The sequence below is a fragment of the Leuciscus leuciscus genome (genome assembly GCF_965113295.1).
Source record: "Leuciscus leuciscus genome assembly, chromosome: 23".
In the NCBI taxonomy this organism is placed as follows: Eukaryota; Metazoa; Chordata; class Actinopteri; order Cypriniformes; family Leuciscidae; genus Leuciscus; species Leuciscus leuciscus.
The window spans coordinates 4,503,679-4,524,758 of NC_138747.1; the positions used below are offsets into that span (position 1 = coordinate 4,503,679).

The following is a 21,080-nucleotide window of genomic DNA, read 5'->3' on the forward strand; positions in this document are numbered from 1 at the left end:
ATTGAAAGTTCTAGCAGGCAGAGGAAAATTATATACAAAGTCATAAATTCTTCATATTCCAGTATACTGCTGGTAGGACTACAGGACATTGCTCCAGGGTTAGTGACATCACTAACCCTAAAATTTACATAAACCCCGCCCCCTGCACACGATTTATACATTATCAAGACAGAATATGCTAATCAATGAGTAGAAGATAACCACACATCAGCTACAGAAATTCATCAACTAACCATTCAGAGACGTCCTGTTGCATTCTACATGTTGTCACCTCTTCTTGAGTCTCTACATCATTGACTCCGTTGACATCATCTGACTTCGGGTTGAACATAAAAGGCTAAAAGTTTTTTGACATTTTCAAAATTTCAGTCCATGTGAGGTAAAATGACACTAGCTGTTGAAGCTCCGCCCCTCTGTGCCGGTAGCAGGAGCTCATTTGTATTTTTAGGAACAGACACAAAACGGTGTGTTTTTGCTCACCCTCAAAAAGTGACAACTTTAACATGCTATATAAAAATATCTTAGGGGCATTTTGAGCTAAAACTTCACATACCGTACACACTGACTCTGGGGACATCAAAGACACATTTTACATCTTGTGAAAAGGGCATTATACCACCCATTTAAACAGGCTTTCACACAGTCCTGGAGCTCCTCCCTCTCTAAAGACTTTCGCAGACTGGAGAGTTTCCAAAACCGAGTTCTACCTCACATGGCCTACAATCTCCAAGATGTGGACCTCACTGTCCCTGATCTCAATCCTCTCCACTGTACATTTCACCTTGTGTGAACCCCAAATCAATGGAATATTTGAGCCATACGATCTGCTTTTTGACAACGCGGTGGAGGCATATTATAAGCAGGACTGGCTGGCTGTGATCCTGAACATGGAGAGAGCTTTGCGGAATAAAGGAGCGCTTCGTAAAATCCAGACGCACTGCCGCTTATCCTGCGCGAATCACACCGCTTTTGGGGATTCTTATCCCGGTTTAGGTTTCCCGATGCCAGGAACCGGAGCCGTGGGGGATTTAACGTTTTTCCAGACGATTCTCAAACGGGCCGACTGTGTGAATGCATGCGAAAGCGAGAAACTGGGACCACCGACACTTCATAAAGTTAGTGAAACTATTGAGCAGGAGTTCAAGAAGAGGACGCCTTACAATTATCTGCAAGTGGCTTACTTTAAGGTAAAAAAAGAGGCAAACATGAATTAAATGCATGACAAACTTTTTATAAAAACGCAAAAGCATTTAAAAAGTAAACCGGAATGGGAACAAAATCAGTGCGTCTCATTGGACGAGCTTTTTGTAAACAGAGGACATCGAGTTACTAGTATCAGATGCATAAATGTGCATCATATGTGCATAACTGTGTTTAAAGTGCAGATAGCATTGAAAGGTTAAATGTTTGAGAAGCTCATCGCCTCATCCACGTTTCCCCAACCCCCCCAAACTCACTTCACTGTGCCACGTCTTCAGTGGTGGACGAAGTACACATACCATGTACTTGAGTTAAAGTAAAGATACTCAAGGTAAAATATTACTCAAGTAAAAGTAGAAGTGCTGCCTTTAAACATTCACTTGAGTAAAAGTACAAAAGTATTTGCCTTCAAATGTACTTAAGTATCAAAGTACTATGATTTTTTTATGGCTATAATGTCCTATTATAATTTTTGTCACAAGACTCTTGCTTAACTCAGTCTACGTGAAGACTCTAATGTCACTCTTGGCACATCAATCTATTAATAAAATGACATTAATTAGTCATATATATATATATATATATATATATATATTTTTTTTTAATTGAATTGAATTGAATTGAATACATTTTTTGTGTGTTTAATTTTTGACGGAAGGGGACTGTTCCCATAAGGTATAATACATTTACAGTATTTACTGTACATATTTTTCACAAGCGTCTATGGTCATAATTATAAACATCCTAATGTTATGATACATTCACATAAACCTGCACAATGCCATTGAATAAATTTATATACACACTACATTATGGGAGCAGCCAATTTCCCTACAAAATTAAACACCAAAACGTATTTATGCAGTGTTTCTGCTACTCCTCAGAAAAAAAAAATGCTATTATATGCAAGTAATTTTAGTGTCAACGTAATAAGCAATGTTCATTATGCGTCAGTATTTACCGATAATTGCTGCAATAATAGCTGCTGCTCTCTGCCCCGCTTAAAATCATTGGCAACACAAATTGTTTGGAACTATTGAGAGCTACACGAATCACATGACCGTGCGGCGGCGAGATCACAGTAGGCTTGTTCGACTTGAAACGGCACACTGCACAGACCAATCGGTGAATGACATTAAAATACCGCGAGAGCGATTAGAGAGTAGATGGCTCTGTATGCTTTTCAATCGCTCTCGCGATTTCGCTCTATACTTTGATGTCATAAACTGATCGGTCTGTGTAGCGCCGGTTCAAGTCGACCAAGCCGTGTGTGTCGCAACCTCTTATATACTGTCTATGGTCGCAACTCTCTTATTTAACGGCTCTGGTTTGCGCTTAGTAGATACCGCCAAGGCAAGTTCAAAACAAAGCGCGCACGTTGTAGGCTACTGTGATAGGTGGCTCGTTTGACCAGTTAAGTTTTTATCCACTCATAAATAAAAAGGAACGACTGATTTTGAAAATGTAGTAGAGTAAAAAGTAAGATATTTGACTTTGAAATGTAGTGGAGTTAAAGTAAAAGTCTTCCCAAATTTAAATACTTCAGTAAAGTACAGATACGCAAAAAAGCTACTTAAGTACAGTAACGAATTACATTTACTTCGTTACTGTCCACCACTGCACGTCTTTAGGTGGAGCCTTGCAGTCTCAAATGCTTCCAGAACTCCTATGAGAGGCTCTAAAATACAACTGCTTATTAAAATTATGGTTTAAAATGAGATATACAATCATATATACAATCGGGCCCGTGAGCCTCAGACCACTAGGCTTTATGTAAATGCATTTTTGCATTAAAATCATGCTCTCAAAGTTATACCAAACTGTTGCTAGAATATAGCTTAGCATGACAAACAAAAAAATATAAGAAATGTGTATATATTTATAAAAAAAATTTAAATAAGTTTGTGTGTGTGTCGGTGTGTATAATATACATATAAGTTTTGCATTAAAAAATATCATATTATTACCATAACAATTAGAGTGAGCTGTTGAACTGAAAAGAAAATTATGACTTAGACTTCAACATCCATGGTGATAATGATAATATTTCATATATATACATTTTTTAAATATTTTTATAGTTTGTCATGCTTAGCTAGCTAAGCTATTATTCTAGGAACAATTTAGTCTCTAAAGTATAACTTGAAAAGCATGAGTGTTTTCTAACCAATATCTGAATATTTTTGTTCTCTTTGTAACTACAGATAAACAAGCTTGACAAGGCAGTGGCAGCAGCAAATACATTTTTCATAGCAAACCCTGAACATGTCGAGATGAAACAGAATTTAGAGTACTACAGGATGATGGCTGGGGTGCATGAGACTGATTTCAAGGACCTGGAGGAGAGACCGCACATGGTACGAGGAATGTTTATTAATCTGAATATATCAGAGACGGTGGATGAAAAGGAGGATGGGTGGATGAATAGGTAAATGATGGATGGATGAATGGATGAATAGGTAAGTGGATGGATAGATGGATGAATGGGTAAGTGGATGGATGGATGGATGGATGGATGGATGGATGGATGGATGGATGGATGGATGGATGAATAGGTAAGTGGATGGTGTTAGGGGTTAACAGTTTAGGACCCATGGACCAGATGTTTGAAAGAAGACCCGGAGTCAGAATTATAAAAAAATAGAAGAAAAGTTTTACTGAAGATAGTTTGCAGTTTCATCAGCAGAAGTCAGCTTCAAGACTCACACAGGAGTTCGTAGGCCGCCCCGCTTACAGTTACAAAGATCACAGCAGTTATACCATTTCCAAGGTCTAAGCTACGTCATTGCTTACAGGTTGAATGATTCTCATTGGCTAAGAAATAGATAAACTGATTATGCAGCTGACACTCAGACCCTGAAGTCAGGTACGTCGTGACCTTCCAGGTCGCAGATTTGAGTTGCTGGGTGCCAGTATGTCTCGAAAAACAATGCCAATGGTTCCTTAACCTGTAACCAAGAAGACTAACACACACACCAACACACAGCCATTTCCAAGGTTGGATTTGGCCAGGCTCTAACTATAAACAGGAGTCTCGTCTCAAAACACCAAGATAACAAGTTCTTTCTCTCAGGATAGGACATTTTAGTCTAACTGGAAAATATAGGCTTTAACTGAGAAATGGTCCCTTAAACTATAGACTTCAATGACCCCTATTTGTTTGAACGTTGAAGACAAACTCAAACACAAAACCAGTTCCTATTTAATTTCTGGAAGCCGGGATAAATAGGCAAGCACTGTTACTACATTCAAATATCAAATACTGACATTAAAAAGAATACATGAAAATAACATTTCTCCAGAGAAGTCATTCAACTCATTTGATATTTAGAATGAAAAATATTGATTAATACCTTGATTATAATCACTCATTACATATACATTGAAGCAGCAGTGGATTCCAATCCACCCCCTTCAGTCCCCCGTTTTAGACCAATGTGGGGTCCAATACCACCACATCTGGTCTTTCCATAAAGGCTGCTTCAAAATGTTTGGTTTCTGACACATGCTCCTCTGTCAGGTTAATACATTTTTAAAAAAATATAAAACAGACAATCTTTTTCCTTCAAAGACTTAACATGAACATAATATCCCACATAGCACATAGTATTATTGATCTCCAGAACCTGCTGACATAGCTGTCTTACACAGCTGTTATTCATCTTGGCGAATTTGGTACTATCATCCACTAACTGATACAAAAAAGTACATATTTATTCTCTGGAAGCCGGGCTAAATAAGCAAGCACTGTTGCTGTATTCCTAGCATGGGCTAGACCCGCAGTCACTACTCAGATCCTAAATACAGACATTGTCTATAATCATAAAAACCAGGATACATGCACTAGTTTTTTTTATAATTTCCAATTCCTTTTATAATAAACTAAGAAATATAGTTAATCCATTATTTTCACTACCACCATTATAGACCCTTTAGGTTCAAAACACAATGGTTGTCAAACTGAAAATAAACAACAACAACAACAAAATAATAATAATAATAATAATTAAGACCCATAATAATCCATAACCCATAATCCAAGTACTTTAAGTCTCTACTGAATTCATCCTTCAGTTTACAGTCACATAGCATGTAACATCTTGTACTTTTTTTTTCTTCAAAAATAGAAATAAAAACAAACAAATTCACATCATCATTTCAATCATTATTTTACCACTAAAATATAGAACTGTTCCCCATTCTACTTAATAAAACCTTTGTTCATTCCTTATCTTTACATCACGTTAATCCCTGTTAATCATACTCAATGCATTATTATTTTTATCTGAACCTCGCTTTTCATATCATTTCAACTTAATTTGACTGAACAGGCGTTCATAAATAGTTCCATACATTCTATCAGAAATTTTATTTTCATAACATACATTTTTCTACTATATTTCTTCTCATCTTTCCCTATTTCCCTACATGCCAGTTCCTTCTGCATCCTTTTCCTTTCTTTTCGCTCTGCCTCATCTAACCAGTACATTATTGTTTTCTTACAATCTCCCCACACACGTCTCATACAACAACCTTTTTGTTTTTCACTTCCCTCTTCCATCGAGTCTCTCACCGCTGTCAGTCTAGTGACACTTAAAGTTCCCTCTTAAGGGAAATCATGGTATTTTATTAATTCTTCTATACCCTTGTTTTCATAACATTAATTTTAACTTTATTTTTCATTATAACTACTTCTCACAGTATTCCTCTATCAAATGGTTAGTCTGAAAATCCAAAAAATATTATCAGTATTGTCTCAGTCCCACTTATCTTTACTGTTTTTCACAAACCAAAATATTATGTTACTCGGATCTCAACCCTTAAGACAGCCATATAGCTGCATTCTTCTTTAACCTTTATTACCTAGATTGTAGTTTTCTTAGACATCTAATGTCATACATCCATTTAATGGATTGAGAAATAAAACTTTTTAGAAGTTATATCCACTCCTCCTTTGTTTGCCCACCGGCCTTTCATAAAATAGAGGGCGCTCTCTCTGGATAATTTGGATAGTGACTTAGCCAATGTGTCACTTTGTCTCTCTGCCATCAAGTCTATTATTTTTACGTTTACCATTATGATCCCACCTAGGTGTCTTATTTAAATTTAGACCCTCAGTTGAATTTAGACAAGAGTTTTTACCCCATTATGGATGACAATTTTAAACTTCACAATTCCAATTTACATAAATACTAATCCAGAGAGTAATTCAGATCAACATCATAAATGACAAAAGTAGTCATAATTACCAATAGCAGACAGAGCTGGAAAACAAATCCAATTAAAGCTTGTCAAATGTTCTGCATCGTCTTTTCATCAGATTGACTCAGAATGATCAGCTTCTTTAAAGTTTGTCGTTTCACTAAACCCATCTTTAATGATAAAACACTCATTCCAGAGGTTAATGACACAATATTCACAAAATCTGGAAATAATAGTACCTCAAACTAACACATACAAGACATGAAGTGCTGTCACCATCACACGCACTCATTCTAGACACACATGTTAAATGCTCATTTTCAATGTTCACTTTTTTTTTATATTAACTCTAAAAATATTTACTTCACATTTTTTCTTTCGATTTTACCTAATTTTACATAGTCTCTTTACCAGTTTCAAAGCACGTCTGTTCATTATTCATTTGATTTTAGAAAAGTCAGCTGGGTTGTTTTGGTTCATTATCATTATTTTGCTTCAGCTTGCTTTATCAGGCCGATAACAGAAAGACAGACAGAGTACCCTTCCTCCACTCAGCAGTCTCTCTCACTATAAACAAATAATCTTTTCAACAGCCCCCTAAGACTGTAACTAAATAAATCATAGTCTAGAACCTTTAATAGTTCACAAATTTTAAAATACAAATGTTTAACTCAAATTAGTACCATTACAACAATCTAAAATACATTATGCTTTTCTAAGGTTATCTTTAGTTTAAATACTCAATTCACCTAACGTTTGTTATCCAGAAATTTCTCTTAACTCATCACAAGCTGTCTTCATCTTTAGCCACCAACATGTCTAATGACCTTCAGGAGTTAAAACTATCTTACAGACATATTATTTCAATATCAACACTTCTATAGTTTTTTCCCTTGCCCATAAGGCAACCAGCATCATGTTCCTGACATAAATTAAGTTTTGTTACTGTCTCCACAACAAATAATGACAGTCCCCTCATGGTCTCAGCTGGCTCTTGAAAGCCCATTCCCATTAGCTCTTAATCTATAATTTTCTTCTCTTCAGGGTGTTGTCCCCTGGCATAGTTGCAGACACTTGTCATAATGAAAAACAAGCCATACAATGAATGCGGTTTTCTGGTGAGTGGTATTAGAGGAACTCACATTTTCTGGGTCAGGCGTGCCGTAACTCCTCACAGCCCATCCGTCCTCTCAGTGATCTGCTGATGCTGCTGGCCTCACAGTCACCTGCTCAACTCTAATACCTTTCTCACATAAAAACACCTCCCCATTATGGAGATGCCCAGTGTTTGTGGCGTGACTTCCCCTGTCTTAGGTTGACCTTTGGCCAAAGGATCTTACCCGTCTTTGGGGTAATCACTTCGTACACACTTGGTTACCGCTCTTTCCCATCACAAAATCAGTTTTCCCCAACAGACTCAGTTGTTTTCTGGAGCTTAGGAAAGGCACATTCAAGAGTCACCAGAGCACTCTGGACTGCCTAATAGTGTTAACACAGGGAGACAGGTTAATAACAACAGTATTTAATCACAAAAATCTGTTAAATCTGTCCGAATCAGCAAAATCTCAGTCAATTTTAATCACATCCGTCTATTCAGTGTACTGTTACATCTGTAGCCGGAGCCATCAGCCCTGTTTCATGGTGGAGGCTAAAATCAGACAAAGAAGTTACTGGCCCTGAATTAAACTAGTCAGAAACGTCTTCTATCGTTTAAGACTTCTTTAAAGTCATTCAGTTTTACTTTTAAAACATTTACCCTTTAAATGTATGAAATGCCTGTAGCATGATTTCTTTTAACATCCCCATATCTGTGGTTTTCAACTAAAACACTGTGCCTTACTATAAATAGCCTATTATCATTTATGACACAGGCTCAGATAACAGCTTTTAGCTGACATTGAATGAGAGAGACTCTGAAGCATTTAGGACTGGTACACTGCACTCTCATAACTTCTAAAATCAAACTTTATGCATACGTTAGGCATCTTTGCCAGAATTTGCATGTATTTTCCAACAACCATTTTTTATATTTGTCTTTTGCCCACATCAGGGAATTTAGACATTACAAATTTTCACTCAGATCGTGTCTCTGTCGCACTGGCCGTTTCAGCCACAGCACACACCAGATTCAGATAAGCAAACTGTTTCAGCCAATCACAAGCTTATCTTTTGAAAGCAAAACATCAGCTCCTAGTTCTTTCATGGTCAACACCATTCCTCCACGTTCACAACACTAACAAGCTGTTTGTTTAATCAGATGCATTTCTACACATTTTACATTTAGCAACTGTTAATCCAGTAATACTGCTTCTACTTATTTGATTACTATCAATTAGTATTCACACTAACTTTGAGGAGGCTATAGCACTCTCCGCTTGTGATACATCTTTTGCAGTTATCATTGTAAAGCATCCGTGAGATTAGTCTCTCTATATCATCTAAACCCTTTTAAAGTGTTCCATTAAAACACAATCATCCCTTTAGTTACTTTTATGTATTTTGCAACTCATATTTTTTGTCATTATCTGTAATTTTACATAAACCTGTATTCATTAATTCACTTATATGAACTTTTTTTTTTAGATTATTATAGATCTTTCCTTCAAAAGGATTCCCTTAAGACTTCAATTTTTTTTACCTTGTTTTTATCTCTTGTTCTTTAGACGAAAGCTTTGATATCGTCATTTAAACACTGATCTACTTTCAAACCCACATTAATACCAGAAATGTCTGTTACTTTCACATTTTCTCACCTTCTGAGTGGCCATTTACAATTACTGGCTAAATGGCCCTGCTGACCATAATTAAAACACTGTCATCTGGTGGGTTCATGTGTCAGCCTCAACTACAGCAACAGACACCTTGCCTATAGTTTGATCATTGAGCTTGCAAACGGCTCCAACTTACTGCACCCCCTTGAAGCAGTGTGTCCCAATCAGGAATGTAAACAGAGCCACTGATAAGCAGTTCTCTGTATTCTTTTGACAGTCCATCAGTGGCGGATTCAATTGCAATAGCCGCATCATAATCTTCATCATTATCATTGGCAGCACATTAATTTTCATAAGCTGCACAGAAAATCACTCAACATATTCCAAGGGGTTTTCACAATGTTTCTGTTTAACATGAATCACATTTGTCCAAGGAAATGATCCCCAACCCATAATTACATTTACTTGTTTTTTGTAATCATCGGAAGCAATACAAGGCTAAAAATTTAACATTTTCAGTTTCTTTCTTTGTTTAGCCAGTCAAGTTGTTGTTTAAATTTCCAAACAGAATCAAAACTCTGACTACCCATTTTCTTATTAATTTCACATTTCTTTGAAGTCAGAGCTTCAGAGCACAGCTGCTTACAGCGTTTGCTCTCTTCTGTCTCACTCTCTATTTGTTTCAGGACTGTTCAGGTTATTGATCAAGTTACTCAATTTGTCTGCCATATCTTAATCACAGTTCAAACTCACCTGAAGTTATTGCAGAAATGGAGGCGGCGATCTTTGAACAACACAGCTTGGCTTCTGCGTGATGAAACTGCAAAGTATACTCCAACATGACAGTTACATATACTGGTCCACGCCAATTTGGGTCACAACTTTTTATTTTTCTCTCGGGATCATTCCTGATGCATCCCTGGCAAACAACCCTATTTTTGTTAGTATCCCTAACTGCCTGATTCACTAAATTCGGGGATCCCCTATCTGAGGTGGAAGAGATGGAGTAGGTTTGCGGCGCCCTGGACCTTCAATCCAGGGACGTACTCTGCTGGGGTGTTGCTACACCAACAATGCCCATCGGGGCCCCCACAGAGCACGCTTCACTTGCGCTGTCTGCTCTTGTTAACTTTAAACCTTAAACAATGCTATCAGCGACTTCTTATACTTTTAACTTAGTATAATTAATCTTCACTCTCCTCATCGGAGTGAAGCTCTTCCGTTCCCCTTCACAATCTCTTTCATTCAGACAGTACTACCAAACAATAACATCTTTCTACCTTGTTTGCTGATTTGCCAGGGGTGTCACCAAGAATAATTGCCCGCCGCATTCTCCACCATTACTGTTAGGGGTTAACAGTTTAGGACCCATGGACCAGATGTTTGAAAGAAGACCCGGAGTCAGAATTATAAAAAAATAGAAGAAAAGTTTTACTGAAGATAGTTTGCAGTTTCATCAGCAGAAGTCAGCTTCAAGACTCACACAGGAGTTCGTAGGCCGCCCCGCTTACAGTTACAAAGATCACAGCAGTTATACCATTTCCAAGGTCTAAGCTACGTCATTGCTTACAGGTTGAATGATTCTCATTGGCTAAGAAATAGATAAACTGATTATGCAGCTGACACTCAGACCCTGAAGTCAGGTACGTCGTGACCTTCCAGGTCGCAGATTTGAGTTGCTGGGTGCCAGTATGTCTCGAAAAACAATGCCAATGGTTCCTTAACCTGTAACCAAGAAGACTAACACACACACCAACACACAGCCATTTCCAAGGTTGGATTTGGCCAGGCTCTAACTATAAACAGGAGTCTCGTCTCAAAACACCAAGATAACAAGTTCTTTCTCTCAGGATAGGACATTTTAGTCTAACTGGAAAATATAGGCTTTAACTGAGAAATGGTCCCTTAAACTATAGACTTCAATGACCCCTATTTGTTTGAACGTTGAAGACAAACTCAAACACAAAACCAGTTCCTATTTAATTTCTGGAAGCCGGGATAAATAGGCAAGCACTGTTACTACATTCAAATATCAAATACTGACATTAAAAAGAATACATGAAAATAACATTTCTCCAGAGAAGTCATTCAACTCATTTGATATTTAGAATGAAAAATATTGATTAATACCTTGATTATAATCACTCATTACATATACATTGAAGCAGCAGTGGATTCCAATCCACCCCCTTCAGTGGATAGGTAGATGGATAGGTATGTAGATGGATGGATGGATGGATGGATGGATGGATGGATGAACAGGTAAGTGGGTGGATGGATAGGCAGATGGATGGATGGATGAATAGGTATGTAGATGGATGGATAGGTAGATGGATGGATGGATGGTTGGTTGGTTGGTTGGTTGGTTGGTTGGTTGGTTGGATGGATGAATAGGTAAGTGGATGGATGGATAGGCAGATGGATGGATGGATGGATGAATAGGTAAGTGGATGGATGGATAGGCAGATGGATGGATGGATGAATAGGTATGTAGATGGATGAATATGTAAGTGGATGGATGGATAGGTGGATGGATGGATGGATGGATAGATAGATGGATAGATAGTTTATAATGCTTTAGTATAAATGACTGTCACTGTAACTGTTTTCAGGCAGAATTTTTAGAAGGCAAGAAACATTACAGTGTGGAAGTTTTTGCCCCAGCCATCGAGCACTTTGAGGCCGCTGTTGAAGAATACTTCAGTGCTTATGAAGACTGCAGAGTTCTCTGCGAAGGAGCGTTCGAATATGAAGGGTACAACTACATGGAGTACCACGCCGACCTCTTTCAAGCTATGACAGGCATGTGGGATTCTGATGCTTCTGATTTTGAGCTAACAACACCAGATTGTGCTTGTTTCTCATGGAGAAGATTCTCTTTGATTTAATAATTTATGTAATTTTGAAATCTCACGGTGTTTGATGTCTTATTTGATTTTTTTCCCTTTTTTTTTCTGTTTCACTAAATATTTCATAAATATGGATTTTTGAAGTATTCATGTCTATATTTGCTTTGATCACAGATCATTACCTTCACGTTTTGAGCTGCAAACAGAACTGTGTCGTGGAGCTGGCATCCACCGCTGGAAGAGAGAAGCCTTTTGAAGATTTCCTCCCCTCACACTTTAACTACCTTCAGTTCTCATACTATAACAGTACGATACACTCTTATTCAGCATAATCAGATTCAATACCAGATATCAGTGTTGTTATTGCTTACTAAAGGCAAAACTAGTAAAAATGTGATAACACTTTACTTAAAGCCTTGATGCATAATGCATTATAAAGGTATTCATATGTACGTTATAATGGATTACATCTGTTCATAAATAATTGTAACCATATTTTCAGATTCCTTGTTACATCAGAAATCTCTTGTTTGTCATGTGTTTAATGCATTATACTTTCTAAAGGTGAGTTGAATTATTAGATGAGTATTATAATGTGGTTACAATTATTCATGAGACAATACAATGCTTTATAAGGTGCCTTACAAGGCATAATTAATTAAAGGGATGGTTCACCCCAAAATACAAATTCTGTCATCATTTACTCACCCTTAAGTTATTTCAAAACTGTATTAATTTCTGTCCTCTGAACACAAAAGATGATCTTTTGAAAAATGTCAATAATCAAACTGTTTTTGGGCGCCATTGACTTCCATAGTCTTTTTTTAGCCTATACACTTGGAACAACTTGAGGGTGAGTAAATGATGACAGAATTTTCATTTGTGGGTGAACTATCCCTTTAAGGCATTAAAAACACTTTTATAATGAGATATAAAGGCTTTATTTTTTGGTGTTGCCAAAAAAAAAAATCAGCGCTGAAATAAATATAAATATAAAAACCAGATAAATCTGAGATTTATAGATCTTGCATTTGCAACTAAAATTACTAAAACTAAAACTGAAAATATATTAAAAAAACTGAAAAAACAAAATGACAAAAATAAAATGACAAAAGTACTAATACAAGAAAAAAATACAAGTAAATTAAAATTCTAATAAATACTATATAATCATTTATAAATAATACAAAAATAACACTGTCAGCTTTAGCATAAATATGATTTTTTTAAAGATATATTTAAGTACGCCAAAGTTTGCATGGCAGTTAGTTGCACTGGAGTAAATGCATCATGTGTTATATATGTGCTCTCTCTCCCAGGTGAGAAATACGAGCAGGCCATTGAGTGTGCGAAAACATTCCTGCTGTTCCACCCTGAGGATGCGGTCATGGCTCAGAACTTGGCGTACTACTCCGCCGTGCTGGGAGACGAAAAAGCCGGCAACATTACAGCCAGAGAGGTACCGTCTGCACAAGCATGCTTTTGATCGACAGCACGTTAATTTGTCATGCCGATTGAAAATACATTTAAAATGATGTTTTTATCACTGGAGTTACGTTGTGCAGACTTCTCTCACTGTGAACAAAACATCATCGTGTTCTTCTTCTTGATGCAGGTTGTCAAGCAGCACATCAAGAGGTCTCTGCTGGAAAAAGAGCTCCTTTACTTCGGCTATGAGATGTTTGGTAAAACTTTTGTTGATCCAGTAAGTGTTAACATGCGTGCAGTGCTGTACTTCTCATATTTATTTGTGTTCAGTGACAAGTTATGATAAAATCTTGCTCTCTTTCCATCTCAGGACACATGGACCCCTGAGAATGTCATGCCAAAGAAACTAAGAGACAAACAAAAGTAAGTTTATCTTTGAGGTGTTATTACAATTTAAAATAGCTGTTTAAATATATTTCAAAATGTAATTTATTCCATCATTACCCCAGTCTTCAGTGTCACATGATCATGATCATTCTAATATGCTGATTTGCTGCTCAAGAAATATTTCTTATTATGATCAATGTTGGAAACAGTCGTGCTGCTTAATATTTTTGTGGAAACCGTGCTATATTTTACTCAGGATTTTTTTGTGAATATAAAGTTCAACATTATATTTATTTGAAACATTAGTAATTATACCATGAAAGTTCAAGTGACCTGACGTTGGTTTGCTCTCGTGCTCGCAGGGCGGACCGAGAAACAGCCGCGAGGATCACAGAGGAGATTGGGAACCTGATGAAAGAGATCGAGACACTCGTGGAAGAGAAGACTAAAGAATCATCAGACATTTCCATTTTAGTAAAAGACGGTAAGATGTAGGGATAAACAAGTCACATGACCATTTCCTCCACTTTTACATGCACATCTTAATTCAGTGATGCTATTTCAGATATCAAACCAGCACCTACTCCAGACACGGACAAGAAACTCCCGTTTGGTGACATCAGAGTAACCATGACATCCACTGCCCTGAACGGCTCTCAGCGAGTCGTCCTGGATGGCGTAACCACGTCTGATGAGTGTCAGGAACTTCATCGCCTCTCCGGTGTACGTTTTTTTTTTCCCAAAAGAGTGAACAAAGATGTTCGTTTGCTGCAATCAACCAAATATTTCTCTCTTTTTATGTTGCTTGAATGAAATCTCGCAGGCAGCAGCTCTTCAAGATGGTTTTAAAGCAACACCGTCCCCTCATTCAGCGAGTGAGATGTTTCAGGACATCACAGTTCTCAAAGCTCTCCAGGTGAGACATACTTTACTACAGAAGTAAAAAAAAATCATCTTGCGTTCAGTGAATTTACTAATAAGAAGAAACTAATAATTGCAGTGTGTTCTAATCAGTGTGATAAAGCTTGGTCAGTGGTTTAGTTTCTATTTTTGTTGGGCTTGATTCAAAAGTTCGGGATCGGGTTAGACTTTTTACATTTTAAAGTTTCTTATGTTCGCCAAGGCTGTATTTATTTGATCAAAAATACAGTAAAAACATTAATATTGTTAAATATTATTACAATTCAAAATAGCTGTTTTCTATTTTAATATATTTTAAAATGAAATTTATTCCTGCGATCAAAGCTGAATTTTCAGCATCATTACTCCAGTCTTCAGTGTAGATAAATTTAATGCATCCTTGCTGAATAAAAAAGTATTCATTTCTTTAACATTACAAAATCATTCTGACCTCAAACTTTTGTTTTAAAACATTAGCTTGAGGTATGGAGCTGATTTTAGATTATGCAGACTCTGTATTGTAAATAAAAGTGTGATACTCTTTCAGGTATGTTGTATTTTAATTCATCATTAAATGTTTAATTGTTTCTGTTTTTTGCCCCAGGAGGGTCTAGTCCCCTTGAAGGGCGCTCATTTGTTTTTCGATCTCAATGAGAAGGTCCATAAGGGTTTGGAAACCTACTTTGGTCTGGAATCACCCCTTTACTACTCCAGCTCAAACCTGGTTTGCCGATCCACCATTGGTAAACTGACTTTTTAAGAAAGATATACATTATTTTTTGCATCTTGAACACAGACCTATTTAGTTCTTAAGCAAGCATATGTTGGTCTCTCTTTCTATCCAGAGAAACAGGAAGACCGGGCGGACTGTCTCCTCATCTCTGAGCTCAACGAGTGTATCCGAGAGCCGTCAGCATACAACGATCAAGGCTACAGGTTTGCCACTTGAAGAACCAGTAAAGCATTATGGTTGTTTAGTTATAGTGTTTTCACTAATGCATTCTGTTTTGTTTTGTAGTGCCGTTTTGTACCTCAATGATGACTTCGAAGGGGGAGATTTTATCTTCACCGAGCCGGACGCCAAAACAGTCTCTGTAAGATCTCTGAATGTTTTGCATAATTTTCATTCAAACTAGTGAGCTGTGTAGGGGACTAACTAACTAACTACAGGTGAAACTCGAAAAATTTGAATATCGTGCAAAAGTTTATTTATTTCAGTAATTCAACTTAAAAGGTGAAACTAATATATTATATAGACTCATTATATAAGATAGAAAACCCCAAATTCAAAATCTCAGAAATTTTGAAAATGTTCACAAGCTGTACGCCATAATCATCAAAATTATAGCAAATAAAGGCTTGAAATATCTCACTTTGCATGTAATTTTCTATGTAATATATTGTAATAGTTTCACCTTTTAAGTTGAATTACTGAAATAAATGAACTTTTGCACGATATTCAAATTTTTCGAGTTTCACTTGTAACTAAAGTGACTACAAACATATCTATATTTTTCAGTGGCGCGTGATACTAGCTCAGCTGCTAAAACTAGCGTAGCTTTAACCAAGCACTTCATCCTGGAATATGCTTTTCCTCTCAAACAGCATTGGGAAGTCTGATTCATTTTAGCAAATCAGTTTGTTCAAACAGTTCATTTCAATGAACCAATTTAAAAAAATGGTTGATTTAGTGTTTACTTTATTGCATTGCATTAAATAAATACTTCTATTTTTCTCTGTCTTTGTGATTAATTTATAAAAAGTTGTATCTACTTTAAATCAGTATGCGTATATTGTTGCTTCCCCAGCAATGCTTAGTGAGTCGTTTTAGAGTTAGTAGAGTCAATCTATGAGGTAGCATGCTCTACTAAATGTCCATAAAATTTGCTGTTGTGGCATGAATTTTCTAGAATGGATATTATTTCACTCTACCATCTCTTCAGGCATTGGTGAAGCCTCAGTGCGGCAGAGTCGTGGGATTCAGAGCTGGACAGGAGAACCTTCATGGAGTCACCGCCGTAACCAAAGGCCAGAGGTGTGCTCTAGTGCTTCAGTTCACTCTGGATCCTCAGCACAATGAGAAGGCAAGTTTAACTCTCAGTGCACTTTTGTGAATGGTAAAATAAAGCAGTAAAATAGGAAATACGGTCCCACTTTATATTAAAGGAATAGCGGAGGATGTTTTACTTCCTGGTGGGTAGTCTAAACTATTGGTCCTCCTAATTGTCAATCATTCTGGTGAATCAATCAAACTTTTCAAAAAGTGGAGAGGGCGGGTCTTATCTAAAATTTGGAAAGATCCTCCGCTATACCTTTAAGTGGCTATTCATGGATTTCATCTGGTCCCTTTCCACAGGTGTATTAATCAAGCACAATGCAGTCTGCATTCATAATCTAGGTGCTTGATTTTATACACCTGTGGAAAGGGACCTGATGAAACCCATGAATTAGTACTATGTACTAACATTGAAAATATAAGTACAATGTACTTATTGTGTTCATGTTGTATTGTAAAACACTTTAACTGCTATTGAGGTGTGATACAGGTAAGGTTAGGGGTAGGTTTAAGGGTGGGTTAATGTGTAAGGGAAGGGTCAACAGTGTAATTAGGGGTTCAAGCATGAAATGCTGAAACTCTATTGTAATTGTAAGGATTTGTAAAACTGATCGTGCAGGCCAAACCGTAAGGCATAGAGACTTGAAACCTGGCCAGATGGTAGGCCTCAATTTGGGGACAACCTATCAGAGTATGACCCCGATTGGCCCATAGGTGGCGCTACAGCAACCAAAAGTACAAAATCGCTCACAACTCTTAGACCGTTTGTCCCAGACACAAATTTATGAGCATGTGTGACATAACATCATTAACAAGCATGCAAAATTATATGGAGATTGGACCATAGTTGGCGCTATAACTGTTAAAAAGCTTTAAAACCCTATATTTCCTATGGTACATTGCCTGTATTGGCTGTAAATGGTCTTTTCCATCTATTATATCAGTGGTTACATGCTTGCTAAATAAAACCTAATAACTTTTGATGCGTTTGTGCTTAAAGGTCTTAACTGCTTGAACCCCGATAAATGCTTCTTGCAGCTTTAATTATAAATGTAATTACATAAATTAATTACAGCTGCAATTACATGAAGGTATTTTTAAAATATAAGTACAATGTAAAAACATGTATGTACACAATAAGTCCATTGTATCGAATGATTAATTTCCATGTTAGTATATAGTAGTTAAAACCACTTAATATAAAGTGGGACCGGAAATACTGTGTGTTTCACGGGGTCTGTTCCAGTGTTGTTATTGTAAGCTAAGGCTATTAAAATATTTTTTGCTAATTGAATAAATAAAATAAAAGACACCAATACTTTTATCCAGCAAGGATGCATTAAATTGATCAAAAGTTACAGTAAAGACATTTATAATGTTACCAAAAAAAAAGGTTTCTTCATTTTCTAACCTTGCATTTTGTTGGGTCCGCTCCACAGGAGCGTTTACAGGCTGAAGAACTTCTGAAGAAACTTTCCGCCCCAGTTGAAGCTGACGTCCAGAAAACAGGAACGGACAGTAAAGAGAAACCCTCTGAAAATGATGGAACAATTCCTGCTAAAACAACAGAGCAAGACACAGTAAAGACAAGCACGCCTGCAGAACAACCAGGCAAAGCTACTGAAGACAACAAAACTGATGGCAAAGTGGTCAAGAAAAGCGAAAAACCAAAGGTCAAAGCATCAAAAAAGCCAACCCAAACAAAAGCTACAGCAGACAAAACAAAGAGCAAAAAGTCAGACAAAACAAAAACCACAACAGCAGAAAAAAAGAAATCAAAAACAGCCAACAAGACAAAACCTGTAACGTCAGATGGAAAAGAGAAAACACCGGGCAAGAAAACAGGCAAAGCAACTGTTAAAAATTCTGCAAATGATGAGAAAACAAAGCCGAAGATCACAGAACCTAAAGACTCTACAGCTGAAAAACTCACTGATGAGTTATGAGCCTCAGATGTTCTCTGTTTTATACTTTAGGTTTTTTTAATCAGTGATGGAGCAGTGCTGATGGATCAGTTTTAGAAAAAAATTCTAAAACTTTTGAAATCAAAGCCGTATGAGAGCGCAGTGTGGGTGACAATCAAGTTGAGTGTTGTATTTTCTGTTTTGCCCTGAATTATATTTAAATCTATCCTTGTCTCAGGAACCAAAATATAGTTGTAACATTTCATACTCCTGGAAAGAGTATGGCAGCTTTCAGAGATTGCATTTACCACTTTGCATTCCCATTATAATTCCTGAATAAAAGCAACATGTTCTTTTTAAAATATAACACTGCAAAACTTTTTTTTTTTTGGAGCGGTGCTTGACTATGCAAAACTTGCAGGCACAATGCTAAAGTGTTGTGGGATGTTGCTAATGCAGTTGTTGTTCTGGGCAAGTAAAAATATTCCCTGGAAATGGCTTAGGTTTCTTCTTTAATGTAATAAACATGATATTTTTTTTTTTTTACTTGTTTTACTTGTTTTGTTTCTGCCAAGCAAAACACTCTTCTTTTCAAAAAGCCACACAATTTCAGGTATAACTCAGCCATAACTTCAGTTTTCTTCATAGGATATTAAAGTGACTTTTAACAAACACTAGTTCATGAATGTGCACTGACGTAACACTGCACTAGGTGGCAGCAAAGATTGTGTTTTCTGTAATGATTCTCCAAGTACGTTCCCTCAGTAACACAAGGCTGTTTGTACTGGTTTGAGGCATTTTTATATAAAACAGTAATCCTGAAATGGCACAATGGCTATTTCACAATACTTATTCTTTCACTTTTTCCTTCACTATTTGAAGTATTTTGTTTGTGTTCTTCTTCATGCTCGGTCCACCCAAAGCAATTTTCTGGATAAGTGCATTGGCAATTATATTCAAAGATTTCTTTAGGACACCTACAATTACTCCTTAACAAAGAGTGTCCTCTTCCATCTGCTTGACAAAGTCATTTACTGCTGCAACTAGATTAGAATGAAGTCCTTTTATTAACGTATCGTGCCATATGGATTTTGCATGTGATTAGATCCAGACCCACACAACCATGATGCAAAAGAAAGACGACTACTCTCTCATTTAAATATCATCAGGCTAATGACTTAACTGCACAATTATCAGACATCATTAGACAATCTATGCGTCAAAAATACTTTTTATATCTATAACAAAGATATTGGCACCTGCTGCAGAAGAACTGAGGAAAATAACCACCAAGATCACAAAAAGCTATTAGCAATATCGGCAATCAGGTATTTCCATATGAATCAAGTGAGTCGATCATGGTGTTGGAGTGATCAGTCATTTATTTATGTGAAATCTTTCGTGTCTGTTAGCGGTCATCATCTCTTCAAAGTTAACAAAATTTCCTTTTAGCATTAAGCTTTCAGCATTTCAAATTTACAGCCTTTCGCTTTGAGGAAAACAATAAAAAATATTGATGATCTTGACTCGTATCTAATTTTTGTGTGTGATAAAAACCTCTCTGAAATGAGGATGTCCTTCCACCTAAATAGCAATAGCAATTATCAAATCATGGTTCGTAGCTAAACAAATCTTACTAGGACATTATGTAAGCATTTTTAGCAAAGGCTATTTAGCATACTTAGCATTTCCATGCTAACCATTAACCAATATTAAAGTTTTGTGGTAAGGAATTGGCTAGTAAACCAAACCCCATTGTTTTGGTGGTTTACTCAATCTTTTTTGAGGAAATACGTCATGTTCTTGCAGATCACCGCAGTCATTTGCATCTTAAAAGCTTAGAAGAAAACATGCACAAACCAGCCTAGTTTAAGCTGGCCTTCTAGCCTGGTCATATAGCTGGTTTAGCAAGCTGGTTTTAAAGGGGTTTTGACCACTTCTAGCTAGTTAAGCTAGGAGACCAGCTTGACCGACCAGCTAAAAACAGCTAAACACCAGCTTGAGCAGGCTGGGAGATCAGCTTGAGCAGCCTAAACCAGCTAAATCCAGCTTAAACCAACTAAGACCAACCAATTAGCATAGGCTGGTTTTAGCTGTTTTGGAGCAAGGCCTGAGTTCTTATATAATGTGCAATGCACAAAGTTTTACAGCATGAGTGCAACTGTTACAATTCATTCTAATGTGGTTTGTTCTTACATATTAGGCCACAGCTTGCAAAGAGGCATTGAATAGTCCACCTGGAGCGTGCTGGCAGCTGAATAGTGGAGGTGAACGTGAAAGGTGACCTGTGGCAGCAATGAGACCCCTCATGTCCATTTACCTCCCCTTGTTAGTGGTACAAACAGTTCCTCTTGTGTACCTCCCACTGCTGAGGAGTGGGCAGAACTAGCCATGAGCAGAATGCCAGGGACCGATGGGTACAATGGTCTATTTTCACTTTAGA

The 21,080-nt window shown here is 37.0% G+C and overlaps 1 protein-coding gene across 1 annotated transcript; it reads left to right on the top strand.

The window, feature by feature from the left end:
- Window positions 1-662: 662 nt before the first annotated feature.
- On the top strand, window positions 663-19,183 carry p3h1 (prolyl 3-hydroxylase 1). The gene is made up of 15 exons (XM_082155800.1): window positions 663-1,187; window positions 3,405-3,557; window positions 11,726-11,915; window positions 12,137-12,268; window positions 13,282-13,421; window positions 13,578-13,667; window positions 13,761-13,813; window positions 14,140-14,261; window positions 14,343-14,500; window positions 14,601-14,693; window positions 15,282-15,420; window positions 15,523-15,613; window positions 15,696-15,771; window positions 16,621-16,761; window positions 18,173-19,183. Exons 1-15 carry the CDS (start codon window positions 732-734, stop codon window positions 18,677-18,679), a joined length of 2,541 nt encoding a protein of 846 aa, XP_082011926.1. The 5' UTR covers window positions 663-731; the 3' UTR covers window positions 18,680-19,183.
- The last annotated feature ends 1,897 nt before the right edge of the window (window positions 19,184-21,080 follow it).